Raw genomic sequence first — 26,879 nt, 5'->3', positions numbered from 1 at the left:
GTTGTGGAGAATTTTTATTCACTGATGTATCTTTGGTATGTTATTCCAGAAAAATTGTTAGAACGTATAAAGATACTTAATTCATGTTGGCAATGTGGACAAAATGAAGGGTCATTTTATCATGCCTGGTGGACTTGTTAAAAAAAAAGCCAGAAAATGGGTTTAAATGCATACAACAATACAAAATATTTTAAAGACTAATGTTCAACGCAAACCAGACCTTTTTTTGGCTGGGACTAATGAACAGACAATTACAAAAGAGCCACGGAATATTGTTCCTATATATGTTCACTGCGGCAAGACTGCTATATGCACAACACCCACAACTGAAAAAAGGTTAAGGAAGATGACAGAATTAGAAAAGGTGGCAAAATTAACTAGTCTATTTAGAGAAAAATCAGTGATTATATTTATTAGTGACTGGAAACCCCTTGTGGAACTTTTGCTGAAAAAAGAAAAAATTAACACGAGTTATGGATTTGATTAGAATGGGTAGAAAATGGAAAGAAGGAAATTATGGTGTAACCTAAGACAGGGAGGGTAAAATATAAATGTAACATCACAGCACTCTCTAGGCCAATGATGGCGAACCTTTTAGAAACCGAGTGCCCAAACTGCAACCCAAAACCCACTTACGTACTGTTGGGTGTTAGGTGAGCGTGGGCCATTGGGTGCGTGTGGCTGCACATGTAACGGCAGAATAGGTGGGACTAAAATGTTCACTAAATTAATTCCAACTTTGTGAGATCTTTCTTTTTCCTGCGAGAAGTTGAAATTTATTGATTGATTGAACCTTTTTTTTTTGCACACGGTGGAGGCCTAAAGCGAAAATGTTTTATAAAAGCCAGATGGAGGCCTAGGACTGGGGCGACGGCATGGGTGCCCAGAGAACGTGCTCTGCGTGTCACCTGTGGCACGCGTCCCATAGGTTCATCACCACGGACTTAGGGTTAGGCTTAGGTAACCATGAATTTAAAGAGCAAAATGGACATCGCCAACAAATTCGGAGTGCTTGAGTATGTTTATGTTTGTTTATGTTTTATTTAATTTATATACCGCCCTTCTCCCTGGGGACTCAGGGCGGTTCACAGGGCATATAAATAAAATACAATACTATACAAAAGTTAAAACAAAGATTAAATCAGTGCCCAATTAAAAAACAATAATACAATCTAAAATGACAATTTAAAACCCAGCTCCCCATCAGGCCAGACCGGCCAATTCAAACAAATGGGTCTTCAGACCACGACGGAAAGTTCGGAGGTCCGATGCCGTCCGGAGCTCCACCGGCAGTTGGTTCCACAAAGCCGGGCCACCCACAGAGAAGGCTCTCCCCCTGGGGGCCGCCAGTCGGCATTCCCTGACCGGAGGCACCCTGAGGAGGCCCTCTCTGTGGGAACGCACAGGGCGGAGGGGAGTTGAAGCCGGCAGCAGGTGGTCCCCGAGGTACCCCGGACCCATGCCATGTAGGGACTTAAAGATCATAACTAAAACCTTGAACCTCACCCGGAAGACAACTGGTAACCAATGCAGCTCGCGGAGCAAAGGTGTAACATGGGAGTACCGGGAAACTCCCAAGACAACTCTCGCGGCCGCATTCTGTACCAGTTGGAGCCTCCGAGTGGTCTTCAAGGGAAGCCCCATGTAGAGAGCATTACAGTAGTCAAGGCGAGAGGTCACGAGCGCATGAGTGACCGTGCACAGGGCATCCCGGTCCAGATAGGGCCGCAACTGGCGCACCAGGCGAACCTGGGCAAAAGCCCCCCTAGTCACGGCCACTACATGATCTTCTAGGGTAAGCCGTGAATCTAGGAGGACTCCCAAGTTGCGAGCCCTATCCACGGGGGGTAAGAGCTCACCCCCCATAGAAAGAGATGGAACATTTTGAATGTCCCGGGATGCCGGAATGCACAGCCACTCAGTCTTGTCAGGGTTGAGCTGAAGTCTGTTCCTCCCCATCCAGACCCGAACCGCCTCCAGGCAACGGGACATCACAGCGAGGGCATCACTGGGGTGGTTTGGGGTCGAAAAGAAAAGTTGGGTATCATCGGCATATTGATGATACCCAACTCCAAAACCACGAATGATCTCACCCAGCGGTTTCATGTAGATGTTGAACAGGAGAGGCGAAAGAACCGACCCCTGAGGAACTCCACAAACGAGAGACCTCGGGGTCGATCTCTGCCCCCCTGCCAACACCGACTGCGAACGTCCCAGGAGATAGGAGGAGAACCACCGAAGAACCGTGCCTCCCACTCCCAATCCCCTGAGACGCCGCAGCAAGATACCATGGTCGATGGTATCGAAAGCCGCCGAGAGGTCTAATAGGACTAGGACAGAGGAATATCCCCTGTCCCGAGCCCTCCAGAGATCATTCACCAGAGCGACCAATGCCGTCTCCGTGCTGTACCCGGGCCTGAAACCCGATTGGTAGGGGTCCAGATAATCCGCTTCATCCAGGACCAGAGGGAGCTGATGCGCCACCACACTCTCAACAACCTTCGCAAGAAAGCGAAGGTTGGAGACTGGACGAAAGTTGTTCAATACAGCTGGGTCCAAGGCAGGCTTCTTGAGGAGAGGTCTCACCACCGCCTCCTTCAAGACGGTGGGGAAATAACCCTCACTCAAAGAAGCAGATATAACCGCCTGGAGCCAGCCTCGTGTCCTCTCCCTGGCTGCATAAACCAGCCAGGAAGGGCACGGGTCCAACAAACATGTGGAGGAGCTCAGCCTCCCCATAATCCTGTCCACTTCATCAGGGGTCACAGAATCAAACTCTTCCCTCCTATGATTAGGAGGGTATTGACTTTTCTAGCCTGCCCTATCTATGTTTCCTGTTAAAATACATGGGAAAATACCATTTGAGGAAAATTCCACTTAGGGTTAGGATTAGGTCACCATGAACTCATAGAGAAAAATGGACATCGCCAACAAATTTGGAATGCTTGGGTATGGTTAAGAGGGCACTAACTTTTCTATCTTGCCCTATCTATGTTTCCTAGTAAAATACACGGGAAAATCCCATTGGAGGAAAATTCCACTTTGGGTTAGGATTACCTCACCATGAACTGATAGAGCAAAATTGACATCGCCATTATTTTTTTGCACATGGCGGCGGAGGCCTAAAGCAAAAAGGTTTTATAAAACCCAGCTGAAGTCCTAGGTGTTGAGACTCAGGGCCAGCCTGTGGGTCCGACAGCCGGCTCCGATGTATCGGATGACTCAGATGAGGGGGAGGAGGGAGACGAACCGGCTGATGATGGTTTGGAGGCTTGGCAGAGCTCCCAGCCGGGGCCCTCTTCTCAGCTGCGTGAGCCCGATAGTGCGGAGGATGATGACCCACAGCTGGTCCTGTTCAAGGACGCCCGACGCAGGAGGCAGTCGAGCAGGACCAAGCAGAGAAAGGCTGCGGGTCTCCTCGGGAGGAGGCACAGGGAGACCACGCCCTGAGCTCTAAATAAAAGGAGTGTTTGGGGAAGGGCTGGTTGCTGAAAGCAACCCTTCCGCTTGAGGATTCAAGTTCCTGTGTTTTTGTTTCTTGTTCTGTTAATTGACTATTAAATCTTGGCAAACGCTTTTCAGCCTTGGACGCTCTCCAGTCTCTTCTGTTTGAATAGGGGTTTGCCTTACTACAAGGCCGGAAGAGGGCTGGTTCAGAACACTAGGACTGGGGCGATGGCGTGCGCACCAACAGAGAGGGGTCTGCATGCCATCTGTGGCACGTGTGCCATAGGTTCGCAACTACAGCTCTAGGCATTTTACAATGCCAGAGTCTGTCTACAATAGTACAATAGTGCATTCTAACTACTGCACCGCCTGGGTGCATGGTTTTGCAATAAGAAGTCCTGTCAGAGGTTAGATTTTTCCTATTTCTTGGATCAGAAATAACAATGTTTAATTATGTCTGTTTCTGTATCTTCAGAGATGCAGTTTTCAGGTATAGTCTTTTTTTAGTATTACTATGATAGTGAAACTAAAAACAAAACAAATCTCTCCCAGTTAAGTAAATGAGAAAAAAAGGCAGATGAAATATAAAAATACATAGAAATAAATGCACATTGGTCCAAAAATTATAGTCTTCGCTATCATTAAAATGTTCATCAAATCACTTAGAATATATCTAGATCAGGGGTGTCAAACTCAATTTCATTGAGGGCCGCATCAGCATTGCGGTTGTCCTCAGGGGGCCGGGTGGGTGTGGCCTGGGTGGGCATGGCCTACTGGGTGGGCATGGCTAAAGTGCGTATGGCCTACTGGGTGCTCTACATCGTTTGCATTAAGGGTGCCTATGGGGGCCCGGGCAGGAGTGGGACAGATCTGAGGGTCTCTGGCAGGAGGAGGGTCTCTGGGCCAGGGCCAAGGCAGTGGGGGCCGTTCCCTCCCTGTTTCCAGGATGGCTTCGCGGGCCGCATGAAACCACTTCGCGGGCCGGATCTGGCCCCCGGGCCTTGTGTTTGACATGTCTGATCTAGATCAATATTAAAATATATATTTATTTAAATATAACTTGAATCTTACAACAGTAGATCATTGTAGTTAGCAAAATTAACAAACATGAGGTTCATATGTACAATAGAAGCAAATTAGCTACTCACATGAGAATGGGGTGACCATTCTAATGCCTGTACTGGTCCTGGAACACTAATGAATCCAATAGGTTCATATTTATCTTCAACAGTAAAGAAGAAAACAGTTTTATCTTTGCTCTGAAATAGAAAAACTTGATTGTTAGTAAAATCATGCATTGCAGCTGGAGCTACATGTCCAGGACCAATCATTAGTCAATTTTCTTTGCAACAGAAAGTCATCAGAAATGTGCCTCCATTATCTTAGCAAACCGCAGAGTAATACATTTGAACTCATTACTTCCCTCAAATTCATTCTAGGCCAAACTTTTTAATCACCTGAAATCCACCCCCAAATCATAGATTATATCTAAGGGTACAGATCCAATTTTAGACTTGACCGTAGAGCAAAAATACCAAGTCCTACTTTTCTATGCATGTTTTCTCATGTGGCCTGTTGTTGTTAGTTGCAAAGTCGTGTCCGACCCATCGCGACCCCATGGACAACGTTCCTCCAGGCCTTCCTGTCCTCTACCATCTTCAGGAGTCCATTTAAGCTCATGCCTACTGCTTCAGTGACTCCATCCAGCCACCTCCTTCTCTGTCGTCCCCTTCTTCTCTTGCTCTCAACCTTTCCCAGCATTAGGCTCTTCTCCAGTGAGTCCTTCCTTCTCATTAGGTGGCCAAAGTATTTGAGTTTCAACTTCAGGATCTGGCCTTCTAAAGAGCAGTCAGGGTTGATCTCCTCTATTACTGACCAGTTTGATCGCCTTGCAGTCCAGGGGAGTCACAGGAGTCTTCTCCAACACCACAGTTCAAAGGCCTCAATTCTTTGGCGCTCAGCCTTTCTTATGGTCCAACTTTCACAGCCATACATTGCAACATGTGGCCTATTAACCAGTATTCACAAAAAGTCAATACATACCCCTGTGGCTAGTATTTCCCCGTTACGTTCATAGGCCAAAGCTGTAACTACAGACACATGAGGTTTAAAAGCCTGTTTCAGACGCAAGACTGCATCTCCTGCATTTTCTCGTCCAGCAATGACAGGCAATCCTTTGGGATTATAAAGTTCAATTATTCGAACAACGCCATCCTGAAAACCTACAGCAATAATACCTCCTTTGGGATTTACCTTAGACAAAAAAAATGTTTGCATTAATATAATAGAAAACATCTCCTAAATCTGTGAAATTTATGATAAAGTTTGTATCATGATATGATATATGTATGATATGAATAAAGAACAATTTTGCATAATTGTGATTGACATTTTATTTCCAAAAAGCAGTATTATATTGAAATATAATGTGGAATACAAGCTGTACTCTGCAGAAATACAAATCAAACCACTCAAATGGCTGTCTAATCTCTGTTTGAAATGCACTGAGCAGAGATCCACTTCTCTGGATAATTGGTTCTGTTATCAAATTGCTCTTAATGTCATTTCCCCCCCCCTACAGACAAGCACTGCCTGTCACAGCTGTGATGCTTTTATGCTTCATTTTTGCTTTTTCCCTTTTTTCTTTTCAAAAATATATTCTCTTTCAAGTCTTCCTATACAAGTAGCCCTGCACTTCTGATTATAATTGGGTCTGGAATCTTGGTTGTCGAGTGAAGTAGTCTTTCAGCAAGCCACCATGTGACCACTTTGCTCCATGACTGCAATCCCATCTCTCCCAGTTATGCTTGTCAAGCAATTTTGCAGATAGCAGAGTGGCAGAGAGAGGACCCAGGCCTCTGGGCATGGTGGGTGAGGAAAGGGCTTGGTCCTCCAACCATAACCAGGTCCTCTTCACCTAGCATCAGAGAGAACAACTGTAAGAACTTCCTCGGCATGCTGGAGGAACAGATTTCAATTGTGGCAAAAACACTAGCAAGCAACGTGCTGGCGTTCGCTAGTATTTTCCCCTATGGAGGATGATGAAATGATGGTGTTTGCCAAAATACTAGGAAACACTAGTATTTGGAAAGACTCAAAATGCTGGGATTCACCAGCATTTCACCTTCTGGAGGGGTGGAAACGTTGCATTCACTAAAACACTAGAGAATGCTAGCATTCTGAAAGACTCATAATACTAACAAAAGCCAGTCTTCTGGAAGGCTCAGAATGCTGGGATTCACTAGCATTTTCCCCTTCAAAGGGGTGGATACATGGCTAACAAAGGCTAACAAATACTAGCATTCTGAAAGGCACACAAGAATGGCATTCACCAACATTTTTGTCAGATTTGAGGTCCATCCCTTTAAGATTATATCATTTCCCTTCTTCTCATATTTTCCTTTTTTAATCACGAAATCCATAAATTATCAGTTCTTTTTTCTATTTTCAGGAAAAAAAACTCCATGAAGTGTTTGCTAATAAATGTACTTACTCTCACATCTTCTGAAAGTTTATAGATTTCTCCAAAATCAAGGTACCAATAGTACCTAGATGCAGATAATGAGAACATGATTTGGAGAAAAAACAAGCAGATGTTTTCTCAATTTTCTTGAGCCCCATCATAAACAATTGATTTTTAACAGTTTACACCAACCAGATTTAATCCATGTACTCTTTTTTCCTGTGTGTACTTACCACTGTTGGAGCCCAGGTAAGTGCTGTTCCTCCCTGTTTAAATTTCATATCAGCCAATTGCATCTTGCCAATGTAATCATAAATACGCACTGAACCTACGTTAGAAGACAGATCAAGTAAAGAGAAAGATCCCAATGAAACCTGAATTATTTATTATCTCTATATAAATGTATATGCTGTTCTTAGTTACAAAATAATTCTAGCTGGTTTACATATTAGGAGTAAAACAATAATAGAATAATAAAATACAACAGCAAGACATAGTAATACTAAGTGCACTACTTATACACAGTTAGTAATGTGAATCAGTTTGCTGTAGTAATTAAGACATCAGGCTAGAAATTGGGGTGTGTGTGTTGATTTTCAATCCCACCTTAAGGACAAAGCTAGCTGGGTAACCTTGGGTCAGTGTCTAACTTTGGACTAGAAAGAAGGCAATGGCAGAACAATCTTACTAACAATTCTGTAGGGACTTGTCCAGGCAGTATCCAACAATTAGACATGATTGAATGGGGGGAAAACAGTGACATATAGTCACACATTAACTTTCTTTCCTGTTTTTTTCTCCATCAACATTCACATAATATCCTAATTTCATACTTTTAAAACTGTTCAGAATAATTTCAAGAGATAGCTTGACTTAAAAAGTCAAGACAGCTTACTCAGAGATTAAATTTAAATTTTTCTATTTCCTTCCAGAAGATATAACTGCTATCTTCTTGCTACTATGGGTGGTGGGAGATAGGTGGGTGGTGATCTTTCTATTACAAAAAGATTCCTGCCAGTCACAGAAAGGAATCTTTGGTTCACTCAGAGAATTTTCTCCTGAACAAAAAGAAAGCTACAAAAATCTGTGTCATAGGAATTGAAAAATTCAAGGACTGTTCAACTTGTTGCCTTTGAGATAATGAAAATGGTAATCCTATATATTCAGGAGGTGAAAAATTGGAATAGGTGGAATCTATGTCATCTTCAACACAACTAATTAATGTAATTAATATTAAATCCATAAGAAAATGAACTAAAAAGACTAAATTGACAAGTGATTAAATTGGTTTTATCAAGTAAACACTGTGGACATAGTTTAATTAGACTTCAGTAAGACATTCAGTAAGGGACGCGGTGGCTCAGTGGGTTAGGACGCTGAGCTTGTCGATCAGAAGGTTGGCAGTTTGGCGGGTCGAATCCCGAGTGCCGCGTAACAGAGTGAGCACCTGTTACTCATCCTAGCTTCTGCCAACCTAGCAGTTTGAAAGCACATAAAAAATGCAAGTAGAAAAATAGGGACCACTACGGTGGGAAGGTAACAGCGTTCCGTGCGCCTTTGGCGTCTAATCATGCCGGCCACATGACCACAGAGGCGTCCTCAGACAAACGCTGGCTCTTCGGCTTTGAAAAGGAGATGAGCACCAGCCCCTAGAGTCGGAAATGACTAGCACACATGTGCAGGGGAAACTTTACCTTTACCTTAAGGCATTTGACAAAGTAGACCACAGCCTACTTTTTGGTAACATAGAACAATGTGGGATAGGCAGCATACCCACCAGACGGATTCGAAAACTGCTGACCAATGGCACTCATTGTATAGTCCTCTATGGGACAACATCTAATTGGAGGGAAGCATCCAGTGGGGTACCTCAAAGTTCTGTCTTAGGCCTAATACTCTTCAACATCTTCGTAAATAATTTGGATTTGGGGACAGAAGGAGAACTCATCAAATTTTCAGACATTAGACTGGGGAGAATAGCCAACACTTTAGAAGATAGACTTGAGATACAGAAGGATCTTGACAGACTTGAACACTGGGCCTTATTCAACAAAATGTAATTTGGTGGTGAGAAAAGTAAGATCTTACACTGACGCAAGAAAAAAACAAATGCACAGGTATAGAATAAATGGCACCTGGCTCAATAGTAATGACTGTGAGAGGGATCTAGGTATCTTAGTGGACAACCACTGAAGTATGAGCCAGCAATGTGCTGCAGCTGCCAAAAAAGACTATGCAGTCCTAGGCTGTATTAACAGGGATAGTATCAAGATCATATGAAGCCTTGGTAAGACCAGAATTGGAATACTGTGTCCATTTCTGATCACTATATAAAAAAGATGTTGATTCTAGAAAAAGTGCAGAAAAGAACATCAAAGATGACAAAGGATCTGGAGGCTAAACTGTACAAGGAATGGTTAAAGGAACTAGGTATGTCTAGTCTAATGAAGAGAAGGACTATGGTGACATGATAGCAGTCTTCCTATATTTGAGAGGCTGTCACAGAAAAGAGGAGATCAACCTATTCTTCAAGGCACCTCAGGGCAGGACAATGAGTAATGGGTGGAAGATTGTAAAAAAGAGATCCAACCTAGAATTAAGGAGTAATTTCCTGACAGTGAGAACAATTAATCAGTGCAATGACTTGCCTCCAGAAGTTGTGGGTGCTTCATCACTGGAGGTTTTCAAGAAGAGACTCCACAACTATTTGTCCAAATGGTATAGGGTCTCCTGCTTGGGCAGGGGAGGTTGTACTAGAAGCCCCCCAAGATACCTTCCAACCTTATTATTCTATGTTCTAAAAGCAAAAATTAGAAGGAGAAGGTATACTTACGGTCAAGAGCAGTAGTTGCGATGATATATGTAACTGGAGATACACTTATGGCTTCTATCTTTCCAGAATGAAAAGTAAACAGGCATTCTGGATCACGTGTCTATAATGGAAATAATTAAAAAGGCCTTTAAAGGGCTATTGATAAAACAATTTAGCAATGTACATGTATTCTTTTTCCATTGTTTTGGTCTCATAACACATCTGTCAGATTCTAAACTTAATTCTTATTTTTAGAAATTAGTATAAAAGTTTCTATTGTTTACTGTCTGGATGTAATTCCCCTCAAATTTTCATTGCATATAAACACTGCACTGATTAGGATGAGATTTTCTCAAGAATTATTATATTTCCCATATCCTGAATCTATTGTAATGTAGAATCTTGACTTGTTTTCATGTAGTGGATAAAATGCTGAGCCAGAAACCAGGAAACCCTATCTTTGAGTCCTCCCTTAAACATGGAAGCCAGTTGGGTGACTTTGGATGAGTCATTTTTCTCAGCCCAACTCACCTATTAGGGCTGTTGTATAGAAAATAGGAAGTAGGATACCGCATGTGTTGTGCACATGTGGGTATGCATGCATTTGAAGTTATACAGTTTTTTAAAACTTATTCTATTTATCTTGGGCCAGTCACTCTTTCTAATATCCATCAATTGTAAAATATCTCATCTGTTCTTAAAGGTAAAGGTAAAGGTTCCCCCGCACTTGCGTGCTAGTCGTTTCCGACTCTAGGGGCCGGTGCTCATCTCCATTTCAAAGCCGAAGAGCCAGCGCTTGTCCGAGGATGTCTCCGTGGTCATGTGGCCGGCATGACTGGACGCCAAAGGCGCACGGAACGCTGCTACCTTCCCACTGTAGTGGTCCCTATTTTTCTACTTGCATTTTTACATGCTTTCGAACTGCTAGGTTGGCAGAAGCTGGGACGAGTAGCAGGCGCTCACTCTGCTACGCGGCACTCGGGATTCGACCCGCCAAACTGCCGACCTTCTGATCGACAAGCTCAGCGTCTTAACCCACTGAGCCACCGCGTCCCTCATCTGTTCTTACTTACATCTTAACCGACAGGACCCTAAGAATTTATATTCATGTTATATTAAAGTTACTCCACAAAGAATCCTGACTTTCTTTTATTTTTGTCCTTTCTCTTACATGTTGTAATGTAATGGCTTGATAAGGTATAGCTTTAAAATTGGTACTTCTAACTACTTTTATTTTTTTCCATTTGTGTACTATAAATATAAAATATTAATCATGTCACTTAAAATTACTAGTGGTTTTAAAATGTTTTAAAATAACTCTGGTTACTAGTGATACTGTAAAAGCAATTTTATTTATTCATCACATATATCATATAATGGAAGGATACAGCACAGAAAGGGAATATGAAGTAAAACTTACAACATTCGAGAAACTTAAATCAAGCTTCCATATGGCTCCATTGAAATCCTAAAGAAGCATAATTATAGTAATCCTTGGTTATTATTCCATTTTTCCTGTCTTAAAGCCATAGATCTGATTTTGAAAAAAATAACTGCAAGTTTTCCACCAAAATCAGCCATTTGTCCAATTACATTTGGATTAATGCACCTTGATGTATATAATAGTAAAGACATTAGAAGTGTTGCATGACTTTAAATCTTTTTAGGTTAAACAGAAAGGACAGGGATCAGAATCATATTATATGCAATACTTAGTAAATTCCTCTTTCATCAAAAAAACCATTGGCCCAAAAGGGGAAATTCCCTTAAGCACCAATGAGAGCTTTCCTCTTGAATATAACAGCAGCATTTCAGGATTATCCAAGATTGCAACTCAATCTGAATGAATAAACCACATCACAATCTGACTCAATTCTGAATCCTAATAATGATCATTTTAAGTAGTAATTGTGATAAATGTGTTGTACGATTGTAAAAGGAATTTTTCCATTATAACACTATTGCAAATAAGGTATATAAAAATAGTATTGCTCTATTTGTATTTAGCTAATATAATTACTCTAAGCAATAGATGGCATAAAGAATTTGGAAGTATGAGGGCTTTTGATCTGATACTTTAACAAGGATGGAAATCATATTTTCCTAGCTTACAATGAATCTACAATATAAAAAGCCATCTCTCAACCATGGGTGAATAAAAACGTACATTGAATTCACAAGAGGAAAACAAACATAAACTATATTGTAAACTGAACATTGACACAGCTGTCATCTCCTGCAACCCTCAATTGAGTGGGCTGTATTTTAATCTTTAGAAGCATGTAAAGATTCAAGAATTTTACCATACAATTATTATTAGCAATTAAAGCTATAGGAAAATATAGAAGTATCATCTCACAAACAATGGAGAAGCATTTAAACCACTTAAACACATGGGCCACATGATGCCCTGGACAGCTGGTAATCCGGCCCCACAAGACTGTTAACTGTTAGCATTCATGTGATTTTTGCAAAAAAATTTCATGACTTGATTACACGATATTCAAGTGTGGACTGCTTAGATGACAATGGAACGATCTTTAGGGGACAGCGCAGTGCTAACTTCACCTCCGACATCCATCACACAATCAGTCGAACTGAAACCCCTATCAGATGTTGTATGCACTTGCGTGACTTGGCAAGTAAAACATGACGATTACGGAAAATAAGCGTGTGATAATATATGAGTGTGCCTATGGAAACAAGTGTTTATTGTTAATTAACCCAGCAAAAAAAATGAAATTTTTGATGAGGAAGCAGAGATATAGATTTTCTTATTTAATTATTGTATGGGGTTTGTTATATTACTTTGCAAAATAATTTAGTAAATTAAAATTAAATTAAATTTTGGGTATATTTACAAGTCCATTTTCAGTGGATATAAATACACTACCTGCAAATTTTCAAATGGAATGTGCAGAGTTAAATTAAACATTCAGACATTCAGAAAAAATTGATCCTGTCTCTTTACTAGACTTTTATAAGTCCTATCTTCCCAGAGAAAAATGTCCCTCACTTCACAATCAAGTTATATTCATGTCTTCATCCTCTGACATTTGTAAACAACTTTTTTCAAGGATGAAGCACACAAAGAGTAAAATTAGATCAAAAGTTTCTAACAAGCACTTTGAGAACTCACTAAGAATTTCAACCACTTCCCTCGTATGAGACATTGATGCACTGGTTATACAAAAATAAGCTCAAATATCCCATTAGTTGTATGTTTATATTGCCCTATTTTGTTTTAATGTTATAATAAAAATAAAGGACATTTATCATTTGTATACATTAACTATATTATACATGTTAAATGTTATCCAAGGCAATTCCTCTTCACTCAATGAGGCCTAAGTAAGCCAAAAGGGTGGACACCCATGATTTAAAAGTTTTATTAAAGTTATAAAAGTGAGGGTAAAAGAGCTAGTCTTGTACAATTTCACTTTTTCTTTCCAATTTAATACTTCCTTTCTAAAAGGAATATTCAGATACAGAATATAGAACCATCTAACAATTCTCATTCTATGGTAGGACTGTAAATTTTAATACCAAATGAATTATTGGTTTTAATGTGCATTGGTCTGACAGTGCAAGTCAGTGGAGTTTGTAGAACCTGATTTATGGTTGTGTGAACAAAGCCAATGGGAATAAAAACCTAGTGATATTTCAACTGATACCAAAAAAAATCCTCTCCTTTGGTATTCTTGACATCATCAGTACTGAATTGTCTATTTACTAATTATTAGAAAACTTCTCACCTGAGCATACCAATACGGTTCTCCCCGTTCATGAATTTTCATCATAAAATTCAGACTGACATTTTTACCAACTAAAAGTTCGTTTATATGTTCCATCTCTACAATTCCGGTATCATCCACAACATCAGCTGTGTCTATTGTTTCAAAATCCCAAACCTTCACAAAAGTTTGTGGGGAAAAAGGAGGTTGTTATTGTTTTAAAATGCTAAAGCATCATGAGAGAACAATCTCAGAAAAGAGAATTCAAAAGGACTTTTTCTGATACGAAAAGCTGTGCAGAAATAAAATAAGCAAGCAATCAGACAGATAAATAGATGTTATTTATATGTCCCAATTAATAGTGATTGAGGCTGTCAGAAGAGCAAGAGCCAGAATTTTGTATCTACCTCAACCCCCCAGGATTTTATTTTCCTGGGCTCCAAAATCACTGCAGATGGGGACTATAGCCAAGAAATTAAGACACTTGCTCCTGGGGAGGAAAGCCATGGCAAATCTAGACAGCACCCTCTCAACAAAAGTGCGTATAGTCAAGGCTATGGTCTTCCCAGTTGCAATGTATGGCTGTGAAAGTTGGACCATAAGAAAGGCTGAGTGCCAAAGAATTGAGGCCTTTGAACTATGGTGCTGGAGAAGACTCCTGCGAGTCCCTTGGACTAAAAGGCGATCAAACCGGTCAGTTCTAGAGGAGATCAATCCTGACTGCTCTTTAGAAGGTCAGATCCTGAAGTTGAAACTCAAATACTTTGGCCACCTAATGAGAAGGACTCACTGGAGAAGAGCCTAATGCTGGGAAAGATTGAGGGCAAGAGAAGAAGGGGACGACAGAGAATGAGGTGGCTGGATGGAGTCACTGAAGCAGTAGGTGTGAGCTTAAATGGACTCCTGAAGATGGTAGAGAATAGAAAGGCCTGGAAGAACGTTGACCATGAGGTCGCGATGGGTTGGACACGACTTCACAGCTAACAACAACAACCCCCGAAGCAGTAAAAGAGGAAGAGGAAGAGGAGGAGGCAATATTATTCAGATATGCAATATGCCCTTTTAAATAGCACCCTTAGAAAATCTGAGCAGTCTTGAAACTCAGCTTTTCTCATGGTACTGTCTGACAAATAAATCTCTCTACAACTATTCGTATTTCAAGAGATACAATTAGGGCAGTAACAATATATTTAGTCTTAATATGCTAATAACTTTTGAGATATCATATTTTGTCAGAATACTGGCAAAAGAATTGAGATCTGTCTCTTCACCCCTCACCCTAATCCTTACTGGAACAAGAATCTTTTCTGCGGTGGCATCTACCCTGTAAAATACTTCTCCAAGAAATACTTGGAATTAAAGTTATTTATTCCTAGATATGAACTTAATGAAGAATATTTCCATAGAATTTATTAACAAAGAGCACCTACTATAACTGCTTCTGAACAAAATATTTATAGAATATAAATGTAGAACAGTAAATTAAATTTATATGACTACCTGAGGATTCCTGCTTTTAAATTATAAATAAGCTTGAGTACAATTTATTTTTACACATTTAGTACACTTATTTTGGAAAAAAAACCAAAAACCCTTACCCTGATGTATCCATCTGATCCAACAGTGATTACTTCTCCTTCATCCAGAATTAACTGATTAATAGGACCATTATGACAATTTTTATGGCCAGGTCGGCAGAGTTCCACTTTTATGAGTCCCCCTTCCCAAAGAAGCAAGTTACCCCATTCTGAACCTGAAAGTACCTTGAGTACAAATGAAACGACATTAATTAGTATCATAAATCCAAATGTGCTTTCCAGTAGGGAAATTGTACATGACATAATAGCTGAAGCAATCTTACTATAAAAAGGATTTTTGTCTCTGTGTGCTAGAAAAATTCTTAAGAAGACAACTTTGTACTGATGAAGAGTGTAGCAGGCAAAGCACCACAGACATGTCCTGTTCAATGGCGTTAATAGTTGATATCAGCCATGATGCGAACAGCTGCCAAATATTTCCAGTGGAATATTTTCAATTTTTCCCCATGATATGCACACTGCATATCATAACCCAGCCTGCTTTGGAAATTTTAGAATATATTTATTGGGTTCAAAGGTTAAAAGCTGGGAATAAAACTGAAGAGCATCTTACTGCACAACCATTAGAATTTTGTAATATGATTTGTCAAATACGTTGTTCTAAAGAGGGATACATGGGAAACTCTGGAGGGCTCGGGACAGGGGATATTCCTCTGTCCTAGTCCTATTAGACCTCTCAGCGGCTTTCGATACCATCGACCATGGTATCTTGCTGCGGCGTCTCAGGGGATTGGGAGTGGGAGGCACGGTTCTTCGGTGGTTCTCCTCCTATATCCTGGGACGTTCGCAGTCGGTGTTGGCAGGGGGGCAGAGATCGACCCCGAGGTCTCTCGCTTGTGGAGTTCCTCAGGGGTCGGTTCTCTCGCCTCTCCTGTTCAACATCTACATGAAACCGCTGGGTGAGATCATTCGTGGTTTTGGAGTTGGGTATCATCAATATGCCGATGATACCCAACTTTTCTTTTCGACCCCAAACCACCCCAGTGATGCCCTCGCTGTGATGTCCCGTTGCCTGGAGGCGGTTCGGGTCTGGATGGGGAGGAACAGACTTCAGCTCAACCCTGACAAGACTGAGTGGCTGTGCATTCCGGCATCCCGGGACATTCAAAATGTTCCATCTCTTTCTATGGGGGGTGAGCTCTTACCCCCCGTGGATAGGGCTCGCAACTTGGGAGTCCTCCTAGATTCACGGCTTACTCTAGAAGATCATGTAGTGGCCGTGACTAGGGGGGCTTTTGCCCAGGTTCGCCTGGTGCGCCAGTTGCGGCCCTATCTGGACCGGGATGCCCTGTGCACGGTCACTCATGCGCTCGTGACCTCTCGCCTTGACTACTGTAATGCTCTCTACATGGGGCTTCCCTTGAAGACCACTCGGAGGCTCCAACTGGTACAGAATGCGGCCGCGAGAGTTGTCTTGGGAGTTTCCCGGTACTCCCATGTTACACCTTTGCTCCGCGAGCTGCATTGGTTACCAGTTGTCTTCCGGGTGAGGTTCAAGGTCTTAGTTATGATCTTTAAGTCCCTACATGGCATGGGTCCGGGGTACCTCGGGGACCACCTGCTGCCGGCTTCAACTCCCCTCCGCCCTGTGCGTTCCCACAGAGAGGGCCTCCTCAGGGTGCCTCCGGTCAGGGAATGCCGACTGGCGGCCCCCAGGGGGAGAGCCTTCTCTGTGGGTGCCCCGGCTTTGTGGAACCAACTGCCGGTGGAGCTCCGGACGGCATCGGACCTCCGAACTTTCCGTCGTGGTCTGAAGACCCATTTGTTTGAATTGGCCGGTCTGGCCTGATGGGGGAGTTGGGTTTTAAATTGTCTTTTTAGATTGTATTATTGTTTTTAATTGGGCACTGATTTAATTTTTGTTTTAACTTTTGTATAGTATTGTATTTTTATTTATATGCCCTGTGAACCGCCCTGAGTCCCCAGGGAGAAGGGCGGTATATAAATTAAATAAAACATAAACATAAACATAAACTCCAAGGAGTATATTTGGTTCCTGGACAGGAGGCAACCTGTATCTGCTTGGCAATTTTATGTTACATGGGAGAAAGAATGCCTGCAGTAATACTAACCTCCACTCTAATGACCTGAAATTTTTATCTGGATTTCTTCTCCGGGTGTTTCTACCTTCAGAGATGGAACTGGTGCTAATGAATGTAGGAAGAAACTTTTCTATTTTAGAGACCTAGAAAGAATTTTTCAGCTAGGTAGGCTTATTAGGCAATCTAGTTTTCACTTCAGGGAAAGTTACTCTATTATGGCTGATGTATTGGAATGCTACTATTTGGTGTCTTTTTTATTGTTTGTGTGCCAAAAATGCCAGTATTGAAAGCCAGCATACTCTACAAATATAGGGCTATACCCAACAATGCATTACCACATCAGAAAGTGCATTCAGTTATGCAGTATGGAGTCAGTCCTCCCTACTTACTGCAGCCATTTCTGTGATATTGAATATAGTTCAGCCCTTGCTTTGAAAAGCAGTAGTAAATGGGAGAAAGTTAACAATACTGCATCATGAGTGTGCCATCTGTAGCAGCAGGCAACGTAATTTCTGACTGAAGTCCAAATTATTTAAATAAGTAAAAATGACTCTTCACCCAATTGTTACATTTTAGAACTATTTAAAAAAATTACATCGTTTAAGTCTAATGTTAAGCAACGGCAGAAAACAAAAATGCTATATCTTTATTCACTTAAATCTGGATTCAAAGGGATTACTCATGTGGAAAAGTTTAAGGATGGAAAATGCTTCTCACCTTACCATCTGGCAGCTCCACATATCCTTCAATATCTGTCAGTGATGTCTTTCCAAACCTACCTAATGTCCCTTGTAATTTCAAGCCAGTAAAAGTGAGCGCCATTCTCCAAAACCTGGATATACAACAAATTATGTTCAAATTAGTTTTTCCAGTAGAATTATGTCAGCCTTTTTGTAGGCACCAAAATAACTGTAAAGATAGATCATTGTTTACAGAACAACCCTAACTCTTCCACCTACTTCTACAGTTGTGAGGAGTGATAAAAAATTTAATTTTTAGCCAACCATTGTACTACCAGGCTCAAGGTTGACTCAGCCTTCCATCCTTCCGAGGTAGGTAAAATGAGGACCCAGATTGTTGGGGGCAATTAAGCTGACTTTGTAATAATGCCGCTTGGAGGGTGTATGAAAGCCCTAATAAGCAGGCATATACATAGAATGAAGGCTACTGCTAAGCTTGTAAGCCGCCCCGAGTCTTCGGAGAAGGGCGGGATATAAATGGAATTAAAATAAAATAAATATTTCAACCAAATCAATAAATGCAGTTATGGCTAATTTGGGAAAACAATCCAAAATTTTAAACAAATAGCTTTATTTTTCCAAATTATTGTTAAAGATAGTATGCCTAGGATCAGACACAAAACATCTACGGTTAATTAAATACTAAAACAAATGCGTGAAAACAAAGCTTAAGAACCCAAGTCCATAATAGACTTAGCACTGTAAGCAAAAAAAAATATGAATATAATCCATTGCATGTGTTTGTCATCAATCAATGGGAATTAAGAGCATTTTCATTTATTCTTATATGTTAGTGCTGGCTATGCTAAGAATAGAGGAAAAATAATTGTCTATCCCAGTTATTGCAAATTATATAGCAACAAAAATCTCAACTGCCAATTTTCACAATGTGCAAGTTCTAAGAAAATTAAAAACAAAAAAGCTAAGCGATGTGGCATTTTGAATTCTTGGTTACCAGCTAAAAGTAAGCAACAAGGAAACTGTCAAAATTCTTCAGTTCCATTTTTGCTTCTTTCGTTTGGGCTACTGTGAGAGAGCTACAAGGGAGCATTTTATTTACACTACAGGAAGCTCGGGAGTTAGAAAAAGATTGAGGCGCAAGTTCTTTCCCATGGGCCACACTATCTCACACTAAACCAAAACCTAGCTTCACTCAACTCTCCAACTTATGTCACAGAAACTCAGACAACTGGAGATGTTTTCAAAATGTATCAAAATTTGACTTGTATGGCATCCATCTCGCCTAGAGTTGACTCTGGGCAGCTTGTTACAATGTCTTTATGGACTTAAACACATTATATTTCTTTAAATTATAGTTTATCCTCTTTCTCTGATTCAGAATACACGATTATATTGTATTGACGTATCTACACAATATCCACCAAATAGGCAAAGCTATTTCTTTAAAAAAAATCAGGAAACCGCCCACTTTATTCTATGCACAAAAGATAATTTGATCCAATGCTGATGCTGCCCTTGAATACAGTATTTGCATGAAACCAGTGGGTTTTCAGTTATCTTAAAAAGCTCAGCTGATTAACTTACACAGTTAATTAGCTAGGCTCCTGATACAGAGAAAGCACCAGAACAATAATTGTGCAAAGTTTTCTTGGGTGGATGGACTAAGGCTTCCAGTTAGCAAGCACCGGTTTCTCATTCCTGAAGATTGCACTTTCACTTCCTTTTCCCTTGTCAATGAAAAGGAGAGAGGTTCTTCCATTTCCCTGGCAGTTCCCTGGCTTTTTCCTCACCCTCATCCCCTGCAAAAAACTAACAAGATTTAAAAAAAATGACTAGAGTAAGATTTTGCTTTGGCTTTTGCCAGTTGGCTTGGTGAAAGAACTACTAGGTGCTCCTAAGAATAGGTGGTTGGTGGGGTAGCTTGGGGTGAGCAGTAGCAGTGCACAAAGTATCATTGTGAAGGGACAAAGCCTACAGCCACTGAATCAGAGTCATATCATTTCCTCAAATGGATACCTTTTTGGTAATCTATTTCTTTAAAAAAAGGGTAGTTGGCTTACTTGATGTGGCCTGAACCAGATGTAGTAAGTTGTTCTTCATTTTCGGGAGAAAAAGTAACTTTATAAACATCTTGTGAAAATGCTTTTGATCTCAATATAATCTTTTCTTGTTTCCAGTCCCAGACTGTCAACATGTAGTCAGGGCTACTCCCTACAGTGGCTATCAGGGTGCCAGAACGGTTAAAGTCAGCAAATGCATATGCCTCTTCTGTTCCACCTGGAAATAAAGCAAAATAATCAGTTTCTCACCATAGTGTGCATGACCAAGAAAACATCCCCATTTACCAGCCCTATCCTCTACTATGCTTTATAAATAGCACATACAATTTTGAAATAAGAATTTTAAAAATACAAATAAACCAAAACAAAAAAAGGAAAATAATCACTTGCTTTCAAAGCATGTATATGTGTATCGGGTGTGTGTGCCAGTATGAATTAAAAGTACATATTTTTAATAGAGATGTGCAAGTGATCTGATGAGACAATGGTAATGCTCCTTGATGCTATAAAATAAATATAGCCTGAAGGCTTGGCATGTCCTAGTTTCTACACTTTCTTCTCAGAATCAGCATTTGAAGAATATCCGACAGAATTCTATTTTAAATGAAAAGTTATGAGAAGAACCTTCAATTAACTGTTGGCTTGTTTAGAGCTCTTGTCAGCTAGCCATGACTTTTCCCAAAATAATACAGTCAAGTCTCATCCTCTCTCCCCCTACCCCCCATCTCGCCTATAAACACTCAGCTTTTTCTGGCAATGGACAATGTTCAGTCCTTACTGAATTGTGTGTGTGTGTGTGTGTGTGTGTGTGTGGAGGGGGGGTTAGTTACTCTGGGAAGTTTTACTATCTGAGCTTTCTCTATAGGTCTAAGAAACTTTGATTCCTGGTCTGAGGTGTTGCCATTTGTATTACAAAAAGTTCAGCAATTGGAAAATGAGTTCACTGTTAGTACATAGAACTGAACATAAATTATGTGACAGGACATATTTTGTGTTCAGTTCTATATAGTAATATCATTGTAAAATATATAGATTTAAGCAAGTAAAAATAAATGCAATAATTTCTCTAAGATGCTACAGAACATGATTTGTCAGCTGCAAAAAAAGTCAGATGTACCATTTGTATATTTTAAAGTTTAAATTAAAAACACTAGAAAAATGAAGTGAAATGAAATACAATACACACATTGTCTCTTTCTGGTTTTGGTAAAAAAAAGCAGCTCAAATAGGAAAAAATATACTTTGAAAACAGGAGACACCTTCTTAATTTATTACCATCCTTTCAATAGTTCATTTTTTACCCAGTCTTTTTTTTCCTTTTGTACAAAGAAAGATCAAGAGTTGCAGCAAACAGAGCATATATTTATACAAGAAATTAAAATGTAGTACTGCTTTCAGTTTTAAGACAGTTTATTCTGTACTATTTCAAACTGGGAAAGTCATTGTCTTTTAACCTACCTCGTAATATTCTGTATGGTCTTAGAGAAGGATATTCATAGATAACCATGTTGGGCTTCCAACCTTTTTCTCCTACTGCAAAATGAGTTCTGTCTGGGTGTGCCTAATTAAAGATAATTTTCATTTAAGCATAATCTTCTTGCAATTTGAAAGAGTCCCCTATTTGGCTTATATAAAACAATAAAATTAGCAAAATCAATCTGTTCCTTTATTCTTTCAGTAACCAATATAGTCCTGAACTACCATTAAGCACAAACCTTTTCCCTTCAGGAATTGCAGACCAAAGGACAAAGATAAAATTAGCCTTCTACTGTTCCTCACTCTAAATAGAAGGATTTAGAAATAGGGATGGTCCTCATTATTCACAATATTGCATATCCATGATTGGTATTTAGAGATCAAACATCGGTATACACATAAAAAGCCATCCATGGTTTTGGCCTATATTTTTGTTACTTAATGCACATAACAAAATTGCATACAGATTTTGTGCAAGTATTAAGTAGATGTTTTAAAGGATAGGATTATATCATTTGTGCACACATCAGACCATCGCTACACTATGGGTCCCTTCACAACCTTGGTGGAGGGGCCTCATGATCATGCCAGCAAATGCTAGTGACAATAGCAAACAGCTGCCCAGTTAAGCAGTCCCTATAGTAAGACTAGGCTGGCAACCTAGCAGTTCGAAAGCATGTAAAAATGCAAGTAGAAAAATAGGGACCACTCCGGTGGGAAGGTAACAGCGTTCCGTGCGCCTTTGGCGTCTAGTCATGCCGGCCACATGACCACGGAGACGTCCTCGGACAAGCGCTGGCTCTTCGGCTTTGAAACGGAGATGAGCACCGGCCCCTAGAGTTGGAAACGACTAGCACGCATGTGCGGGGGAACCTTTACCTTTTTGTAGTAAGGCAGTGAAAAAGCTGCCTAGTGCAAAGAAGGCAGCACGAGCTACACGTGTAGCAAGATCCTTCACTGATAGCTGAGCAACTCAGGACAAAGATAACTAGCTACCACAAGGAAACTTTACTGAGCCTTGTGACTGGGTTGACCCAACACTAATTTGCTGCACTCTAATGAAGAGAAGGAGCAAACACAAATACATTGCATACACAAGCACTACGGAAATAAGAGGGAAAATATGGGTGTAGTTTTATGCTGGAATGCATAATGAGACCCAGTGGTCCATACTTTCTGAGCTTTTCTCTAAAATCAATCCTTAAGCTTTGAACAACTGTTTTATCTTATTTCTACAATATGGTGTAATTAGAGAGTAAGATTGGTTATAGTGGTTAAGACACTAACAAAGTCAGCTGAGTGATCTTGGGACAGAGACACTCTCTCTCTCTCTCTCTCTCTCCCTCTCTCTCTCTCTCTCTCTCTCTCTCTCTCTCTCTCTCTCTGAGCCCTAGGAAGGAGTCAATGGGAATCCACTTTCAAAATCTTGCCAAAAAAAAACCCTGCAGGGACTCAAATAAAATACTACAAGGCCCTTGGGGTGTCTGAATGGAGTCTTTAAAACTCCCTGTGAATTCATGCCTGTACTGGGACAGGACAAGAATATAAAGCTGTTCAAAGTATGAGCGTTGTGTGCTGTCGTACTTCTTGAAGAAAAAAAAAGCCTTCTCATAATTTTCTGCAACTGAAAATGCTAGTCAAAATCGAGATATCAATATAAGTTGTACTTGTAAATATTGACAGTGGACAGCAAAAGGCAAATACAGTATTTGTCCCTTAGCAAACAAAATGATCGTTCATTATTATTCAGTAATTAGTCTAAAGTTAAAATCTCAGTGTATATACAAATTTCCCACGCAGCAGCTTTTAATTTAGAGTTGCTTCATCCCATAATTGCCCTGTTCACCGCCCTGAGTCCTTCGGGAGAAGGGCGGTATACAAATTAAATAAATAAATAAATAAATAAATAATTTAGCATGAAAAAAAGGAACAGGGTGGCTCCAATGGTTAGGATACTGGCTGACAATCAGCAAGCCCACGTTTGAGACTCAAGTGCTGTTGCGTGGCAGGGTGAGCTTCAATCATTTGCTCTAGTTCCTGCCAACCTAGCAGTTCAAAAGCAAATAATCGCAAGTAGATAGATAAAGGCACCACTTTGGCGGGAACATTAACAGGGACATGAAAGGAGCCCTCAACTGGGTGTCTCCCAGGCAGTGCTGATATCGCCAGCTAATCCTTTCAACCCAGAAGTGCCTTAGGTGCTTCCGACATGAACGCCAGCTAGCATGAAAAAAGAAAATGAACAAAATGCAATTTTCCAAAAATGTACCACAGTATTCAAATTGATATAACAAGGTCAGGAGTTACAGCTAGTGAATATTTACAACAGACTTACAACAATCCACTTAACTAAAGTTGCAATGTGTGTATATTCTCAAAAAGGTCAGGAAGAAAATTTATGCTGAGCAAAACCACCCAAAATGTGTTACTAATCAGAAGATATTCACGTAATATAATTCAACATTCAGAAAACCAGATCCCTATCTTTAATTGACAATTGCATTTTTTCAAACATATCTTTGGAACTGAAGAACCACATAGATATTTACAAGGTACTGAGCTTTTGAAAATGTCTTCCGTGTTTTTCTCTTTCTCTCTCCCTCTCCCTCTCTTGCGCGCTCTCTCTCTCTCTCTCTGTGTTTGTGTTTGTGTGTGTGTATAAGTAAATACACACACATACATATGGAAGACATTTTCAAAAACTCAGAATGTTTGCAATTTTGAATCCTATGCAAAATATATCCCAGAAATTATATTCATTATGACTGCTTATCTGTCTGGAGTAAAATTTGAATTCTAATCAAACAATATCCAAATATATACAGTATCTTATTCATATTTAATGTAATCATTTGAGAAATAAGTACCAATTTTTTTGAAATTTTACATAACCAAGTACATCATCGTGGTTTTGTAAATGCAATAAGAATAATGCTTCTTCATTGAGACAATGTCCTAAATCATTATCTTCTGGAAAAAATAATTACACATATTTATTTATTTATTTATTAATGGGACTTATATCCCACCTCCCGAGGGACTCAGGGCGGCTAACAACAACAAAACTTAAAGGTCTCTGTACAGTAAATTAAAATTAAAAATTGAAATAAATTAAAATAAATTAAAGAATAGAGTTAAAATGGTAAACATAATTAAAATCCCTGTCAGTCCAAGTCAGCCAGGTGGAAAAGGAGTGTTTTGAGGCCGCAGCGAAAGGACTGGAGATCTTGGGCCATCCGAAGCTCAGGGGGGAACTGGTTCCACAGGGCTGGTGCTCCCACAGAGAAGGTCCTCCCCCTGCTGGGTCGCAAGCCGACATTGTCTAGCCGACGGTACCCTGAGAAGGCCTTCTCTGTGTGAGTGTACTGGACGATGGGAATTCATTCCTGGCAGCAGATGGTCCTGCAAGTATCCCGGGCCTAAGCCATGTAGGGCTTTAAAGGTAAGTACCAGCACCTTAAATCTCACCCGGAGGGCAACCGGTAGCCAATGCAGCTCACGCAGGAGGGGTGTAATATGGGAGTATCGGGGTGCTCCCATCACTACCCGTGCAGCTGCACTCTGCACCAGTTGAATCCTCCGGGTGGTCTTCAAGGGCAGCCCCATGTAGAGAGCATTGCAGTAGTCTATACGGGAGGTAACGAGTGCATGGGTGACTGTACGTAGGGCATCTCGGTCCAGAAAGGGGCACAACTGGTGTACCAGGCGAATCTGGGCAAATGCCCCCCTAGCCACGACTCCAATATGATCTTCAAAACTGAGTCGTGAATCCAGGAGGACGCCCAGGTTGCATGCTCTATCAATGGGAGGTATTGATTTTCAAATAGATTTTTATATTTGGGGTTGTCTGTACTCTTTTAAATTACATTCTTACTATATGGAAATTAATACCTAGACAACAGAATTTGGTTCTCTATGTCCTTTATACTTCTAAGAACTTCTCCAACAGAAAAATAAATAATCAATGGAGTTGAGACCTGATGTGACTTTTGAATGAGATGTTTACAGATGTAAACTATGTATGGAAGACTATATTGAAATATGATAGTCCTATATTGAAACTGTTGAGTAAAACTCTGCCTATCTATACATGCATGAAACACCACTATATGCTTTTCCTTTTTTCTGTTTGTTCTGTTAACTAAACAAAAGCAAAAAATATAAAGGAGACCAAACCCCCTTAAACATTCTGCATATTTTTCTCCCAAAAACAATTTAAGCAAAAATTCTTTAAGATATATGTCATACCGTGATTACACCAATCCCTCCACCACCTGTGCTTCGAAGGTATCTCTGATAGTTCGATTTCAAATCCAGAAAAACTAACTGGTTTCCAGCTATGTAGAGGAGAATCTGACTATCCAGCATCTGGAGGTTTGCTCGTCTAGTGCAGTCATATCCAAAAGAATGCCTGAGGATTGCATGCTAAGGAAAGAAATGATGATGTGACCTAGGTTTATTGCATCTAACTAATAAATGAACCATTAATGAAAAAAATATTATGCATAATGAAAAAAGACAGCATGATGTGCTGGTTAATGGACTATATTAGGACAGGAAATTCTAAGATGTAGCTCATCGTAATCTGGAAAAGTCACTTGGTGAGTTTCAGTTAGTCACTCATTTTTATCTCACCCTGCAGTATAGCACTGTTGTAATTGGAAAAAGTGGAGTAAAGGAATCCTAGAGGCATAGAGTTTGAGTGGACCATTGAGTCTAATCCAGTGGCTCAGTGCAGGAATCCAAATTAAATCATCTACTGAACAATTACTTAGCCTCCACCTAAATTCATCCAATGAAGAGGACTTCAATACTTCTCTTGGTAATTGTTCCATCACTGAAATGCTGCTAGTTTTTCTAACATATAATTGAAACCTGCTTTCTCATCACTTAAATTCTTATCTTTAAATACTTTCAAACCACAGTAAATAGCTTTTGCTGATTCAGATATCTAAAAGGCATTACGTACATATTTGAACAGTGGTATAAAATGCTCCCTCAATAATCTTTTCTCAAAGCTAAATATTTCCAATTACTGCTCTTTCTCTATAGCAGGGGTGTCAAACTCAATTTCATTGAGGGCTGCATCAGCATTGCGGTTGCCCTCAGGGGGCCGAGTGGGTATGGCCAGGGTGGGCATGGCCTACTGGGTGGGCGTGGCTAGAGTACTATAGACTACTGGGTGGGCGTGGCCAGCTCTACATCGTTCCTATCAAGGGTGCCTATGGGGGCCTGGGCAGGAGTGGGACAGATCTGAGGGTCTCTGGCAGAAGGAGGGTCTCTGGGCCAGGGCCAAGGCAGTGGGAGCCGTTCCCTCACTGTTTCCAGGATGGAAACCACTTCGCGGGCCGGATCTGGCCCCCGGGCCTTGTGTTTGACATGTCTGCTCTATAGGATTTTTTCTCTAATAATTCTTATTGCCCTTGGCTGAATCTGTTCACTTTACCTGAATACTTCTTAAAGTGCTGTACTCAGAATTGCACAAAGTGCTGAAGCAAATGTAAGCAATTTGTTCCATTCTATGCCGCTTTGTCAGCCTTCACCTA

At 40.5% G+C, this 26,879-nt stretch overlaps 1 protein-coding gene across 1 annotated transcript in view; it reads right to left on the bottom strand.

Annotated features, from left to right (window-relative positions):
* The window catches only part of CFAP44 (cilia and flagella associated protein 44), a gene marked incomplete at its 5' end in the record, with an annotated part of 67,814 nt that overhangs the window by 37,546 nt on the left and 3,389 nt on the right, over window positions 1-26,879 (bottom strand). Inside the window, 11 exons of the mRNA XM_083362613.1 lie at window positions 4,596-4,706; window positions 5,491-5,700; window positions 7,144-7,238; window positions 9,744-9,843; window positions 11,143-11,190; window positions 13,478-13,633; window positions 15,055-15,219; window positions 17,814-17,928; window positions 19,858-20,074; window positions 21,316-21,418; window positions 25,582-25,744. Coding sequence (XP_083218739.1) covers window positions 4,596-4,706; window positions 5,491-5,700; window positions 7,144-7,238; window positions 9,744-9,843; window positions 11,143-11,190; window positions 13,478-13,633; window positions 15,055-15,219; window positions 17,814-17,928; window positions 19,858-20,074; window positions 21,316-21,418; window positions 25,582-25,744 — 1,483 coding nt within the window. The remainder of the gene's footprint in view (window positions 1-4,595; window positions 4,707-5,490; window positions 5,701-7,143; window positions 7,239-9,743; window positions 9,844-11,142; window positions 11,191-13,477; window positions 13,634-15,054; window positions 15,220-17,813; window positions 17,929-19,857; window positions 20,075-21,315; window positions 21,419-25,581; window positions 25,745-26,879) is intronic.

This window comes from Vipera ursinii, assembly GCF_947247035.1.
Source record: "Vipera ursinii genome assembly, chromosome: 4".
In the NCBI taxonomy this organism is placed as follows: Eukaryota; Metazoa; Chordata; class Lepidosauria; order Squamata; family Viperidae; genus Vipera; species Vipera ursinii.
This window is presented reverse-complemented; position numbering and strand designations above follow the sequence as displayed.